Genomic DNA, 4,547 nt, shown 5'->3' with positions numbered 1-4,547 from the left:
TAATATTTGCAGTAGCAGTGGTGGTGGTGACAAATGCCAATAAGATAACCTCTCCCCCAACACATTAAGAAATTGGCTCACTCTCCGAAAAACGACAACCTTCTAAAGTTGTCTGCTACTTAACATAAAACATTATTTTTCTTAAGAAAAAAACAAGGAAATTATCATTACTCAAAACTTCAGACCGTAAACTAAAATCAGAGACAGGTGATGATTTCTTTCCTATTTTTGTTGACTGTCTATGAATTTATTTGACCCACCAAATCTCCCCCATACGAGGCACATGTTGATTTGCTTTTTTTGGGGTGTTAAATTATCCAAATGATATGAAATTAAGAGAAATAAAAAGTTTGGGTAAGGTTTAGGTTGTAAAATTATTGCAGTTTTGGGTTTGGATGGAATAATAAAAAATAGAATAAGCTGACACAAAGAAGGTCTAGGGAAGTGAGAAAGAGAAGAAGAGTCTAAAACTAAAGCGAACGACTTTGGAAACCCAGAGGCAGCGCCTGAATCAATCAATTCTAAATTCCTATTTGTCCTCAAAAACCCAAGCAAAGAATAACAGAAATCAGTACCCATTTTTTATTTTTTCCCTTTCAATTTAAACACAAAAAGCTAAAGTTTCAGTCCTTGTATTGGAGACTGGAAACACACCTCTTCACACTTCTCTTTCTCTCTCTCTCCAAAATCCTTTTTTCCATAATATTTAAACCCTAAGCATGATTTCATCACTACTTTAGGTATTTATATCACCAGTCCCACTAGGCCAAACTTTAAGAATAATAAACTCCATTGCCATTTTGTGTGTTTTTCTTTTCTCCACCAAACTGCCTACTTAGAAGAAAAAGAAGAGAGCAAGAGTTTTTGTTGGCAATGGTGATGGATGGTGTTGTTTGGATCAGAGAAGAAGACGACGACAATACTAATGTACACAAATAGAAACGATTATAGGGCAAGAAACAACACCTAGAAATCCCTCAAACATGGTATCTTGCTGTTGTAAGATTCCCATTTTTGTATTCATCTTTCTTCTTCTTGTTATTTCTTCTTCAATTTGTGCCACTCATTCCTCGGAAACCGGCAATTCCCAAGCAAATAATCAAACATTCCGACCAGAAGAAGAGTCGAAGAAGCTGAAACTAGTAAGGGAACGACTCAACAAGATCAACAAGCCAGCACTGAAGACGATTCAGGCAATTAATCTTATTTGCCTCACTTGTCGATCTCCTCTGTTTGCGTTCTGTTTTACTTTTTCTCTAAATACTTGTCTTTTTTCTTTTTTTTTGTGCGTGCAGAGTCCAGATGGTGATATTATAGATTGCGTCTTATTGCGTCATCAACCAGCTTTCGATCATCCTAAATTAAAAGGAAAAAAACCATTGGTAATTATCCATTTTATCTTTGTTCTTATGAACATTATAAAGTTATACAAGTGAACATATTTAATTGTTGAATTGGATTGTTTAGGATCCACCGGAGAGTCCAAATGGTCATAATCGAAAGGGAATGGCGGCGGAAGATTTTCAGATGTGGATGATGTCGGGTGAATCGTGTCCGGAAGGAACAATTCCAATCAGAAGAACAACAGAAGGAGACATGTTAAGGGCCTCTTCTGTTGCAAGTTTTGGAAAGAAACCGACAAGACTTGTTAGAAGAGACTCGACTAGCGATGGCCATGAGGTTGGTGCCTTCACTTTTTTTACTTTACAAATAAACTCAAAATTTGTAGTCACAAGGGTTCGAAAAGCGGCTCCAGTTATCAGCCAACAGAGTTAAAGTGAATGGCAAAAGAATGCTTGCCGATTGTCTACTCTTCTTTGCTTAGTGAAGAGGATAATTAAATTCTGTGTGTAAAAAAAAAAAAGGTTAACATTATCTCGAAATTAGTGCCACTAAGTTTCACAAACAAATATACAATTTATTAGTGTTGGAATACAGCATGCAGTTGGGTATGTGAGCGGAGATGAATATTATGGAGCAAAAGCTAACATCAATGTGTGGGCACCTCGGGTCTCTAATCAATACGAATTCAGCTTATCTCAATTGTGGGTCATTTCTGGTTCATTTGGCGACGATCTCAACACCATTGAAGCTGGATGGCAGGTAGCATTTTTGTTCACAAGTTAATCAAACTTAATTCGATAATTATCGAGTTGAAATTCAAACTGGTTGGGAGTCTTATCGAATTTTTCATATTTTAATATTACTAAATTATATTGTTGCTCTTAATATATGCCATTAACCTTGAGTTTAATTATTGAGTTGAGTTTAAATTTGAGTTCAAGCTTCAATACAAAAATTGGTAAATAAGTTGAATCGAACTCAAGTAGCTTGATTTTAAAAATAAATATTCAATTAAGCTTAAGCCGAATATCGAACTTTAAATTTCTAATTAAACTCGATTCGACTCAATTTGATTACACCCAGCATATATTTAATTATTAGTTTACCCACCCTTTAAATAAACTTGTTTTTGCACCATTCTTCTGTGTAGTTTGATTTTATATGGAAGGCATAGATGCTAAATATAATATATATATATATATATTCAATGCAGGTGAGTCCAGAGTTATATGGGGACTATTATCCAAGATTCTTCACTTATTGGACCGTAAGTAGAGTAATTTTAAATTGGGGGCTTGATTTCCTTCTTTCTTGGCTTTGTTAAGGTGTATCTTAAAGCTTAAGAAAAATGATTTGTTGTTTAAAAGCAAGCATGAATTATGTTTTGCAGAGCGACGCATACCAAGCAACAGGGTGCTATAATTTGCTGTGTTCAGGATTTGTGCAAACTAATAATAGAATTGCTATTGGAGCTGCAATCTCCCCAACATCATCATATGGTGGCGGACAATTTGACATTAGTCTATTGGTTTGGAAGGTAAATCTTGTACCACCTCCCAATTATTATACAAACAAAATGTTCACAAACCTTTGAGTAGAAAACATAGAAAAAATTATTTTACCTTATTTCACCTTTTAATTTTATAAAAAATTATTTTATTCTTTTATTTAATTTTTCTCCTCTTTCAGTCTTTTCCCTTACATTATTTGTCGAATCTTTTTAAAATTGATGAAAAAGTTAACATTTGATAATTTTGTTGACATCATTTATTAGTGGATTGTCACATGAATGTGACATTAGTATTTAATTATTTTTTAAAAAATTAAAATTAAAAATTATTAAATCGTTAAAATTATAATTTAATATGATACACATGTGAACTGTGAAGTTAATAAAATTAATTTTTCATTCGTTCTAAGATGATTTGATAAATAATATAAATTTAAAAGATAAAAAATTAAATACATTTTTTATAAAATATGATTATGTTTAAATATATTACTTTTCAAGACGACTAAAAATTTGGATTGCCATGCATTTAAAAAAAAAAATGTATCATAATGTAAAAAGCTTTATTGATGGGTAGCTCTATCAATTTGATGCGCTTCACCCGCGTGCACTGTTAACCCCCGCAACTGCCTGTAATTCTCGACAGCTTTTTCTTTGCTAGATTCTATTCTATTCTTTATCCCCTAATAGTATTTTGTACCCAAGAAACTTCCTTTATTAAATAAGTAAAGGTGATGGAAATGCAAATGAAAATGGTGTAGGATCCAAAGCATGGGAATTGGTGGCTGGAATTCGGATCAGGGATTCTGGTAGGATATTGGCCATCAATATTGTTCACCCACCTCAGAGATCGTGCAAGCATGGTACAATTTGGTGGAGAAATAGTGAACTCAAGTCCAGGAGGTTCCCACACGTCAACAGAGATGGGGAGTGGTCATTTCGCTGGGGAAGGCTTTGGAAAGGCTTCTTATTTTCGAAATCTGCAAGTTGTTGATTGGGATAATAACTTGATCCCATTACCAAACCTTAAGGTCCTTGCTGATCATCCTAATTGCTATGACATCCAAGGAGGTATAAATTCTGTTTGGGGCAATTATTTTTATTTTGGAGGACCTGGAAGAAATGTCAACTGCCCTTAAAGCCAAGGGTATTGGAATTAGATGCTTTTTTTTTTTTTAAAATTATTTTACTATATACATATTCCTTCAATACTTTTTTTGGGTGGTCATTCATCTGTGAGTTTGGGTCTTTTTGGGGAATTTTTATAGTAATTATTTTTCCTTTTCTTAATCCCATTTTTTTGTCTATATTGTTCTCTTTTTATCTTTACTAGCAGGTGTCTATTAATTATACCAGCTTTAGGACTTTATGTAATTGTGGAAAAAATAGTGAAATAAGCATGGGGTGTGAAATTTTTCTTTTTGGTTGGAAAGGTTTCTGGCACTTTCATTTTCAAAATTGGCAACTAAACAGAGTTCAACAATTAATTCCTATATTATTTAGCTCCTAATATTTATTTATTTATTTTGGTCTTTTTATTGTTTTGGCCCTTAACCTTTAAAATTTAATCAAATTACTTGCTTTTGGACGAAAACTAACTAAATTGTTAAAATTTTAACGGCATTGATGTGGCCACTGTGTGACAATCCACGTATAATTCAAAAAATTAATAAAAAAGTATTTAAAAAATCAT

The 4,547-nt window shown here is 33.1% G+C and overlaps 1 protein-coding gene across 2 annotated transcripts; it reads left to right on the top strand.

Annotated features, from left to right (window-relative positions):
* Positions 1-347: 347 nt before the first annotated feature.
* LOC108452067 (uncharacterized) lies at positions 348-4,286 on the top strand. 2 transcript variants are annotated; one of them, XM_017749803.2, is made up of 7 exons: positions 348-1,193; positions 1,296-1,382; positions 1,468-1,680; positions 1,939-2,103; positions 2,558-2,611; positions 2,735-2,881; positions 3,616-4,286. In XM_017749803.2, the coding sequence occupies exons 1-7, from the start codon at positions 984-986 to the stop codon at positions 3,991-3,993; spliced, it is 1,254 nt and encodes a 417-aa protein (XP_017605292.1). In that variant the 5' UTR covers positions 348-983; the 3' UTR covers positions 3,994-4,286. The 2 variants fall into 2 exon arrangements, with proteins under 2 accessions (XP_017605292.1, XP_052877185.1); XM_053021225.1 differs by having other exon boundaries at positions 348-1,382.
* Positions 4,287-4,547: the final 261 nt, after the last annotated feature.

The sequence above is a fragment of the Gossypium arboreum genome, chromosome 2, assembly GCF_025698485.1.
Source record: "Gossypium arboreum isolate Shixiya-1 chromosome 2, ASM2569848v2, whole genome shotgun sequence".
NCBI lineage: Eukaryota > Viridiplantae > Streptophyta > Magnoliopsida > Malvales > Malvaceae > Gossypium > Gossypium arboreum.
The sequence above is the reverse complement of the archived record's forward strand: the minus strand, read 5'-3'. Positions and strand labels throughout refer to the sequence as shown.

Coding starts and splice junctions, on each gene's coding strand:
- LOC108452067 (XM_053021225.1), top strand. CDS start 984: ATGGTATCTTGCTGTTGTAAGATTCCCATTTTTGTATTCATCTTTCTT. Junction 1,383..1,467: donor TAAAAGGAAAAAAACCATTG/GTAATTATCCAT, acceptor TGGATTGTTTAG/GATCCACCGGAGAGTCCAAA. Junction 2,882..3,615: donor TTAGTCTATTGGTTTGGAAG/GTAAATCTTGTA, acceptor AAAATGGTGTAG/GATCCAAAGCATGGGAATTG.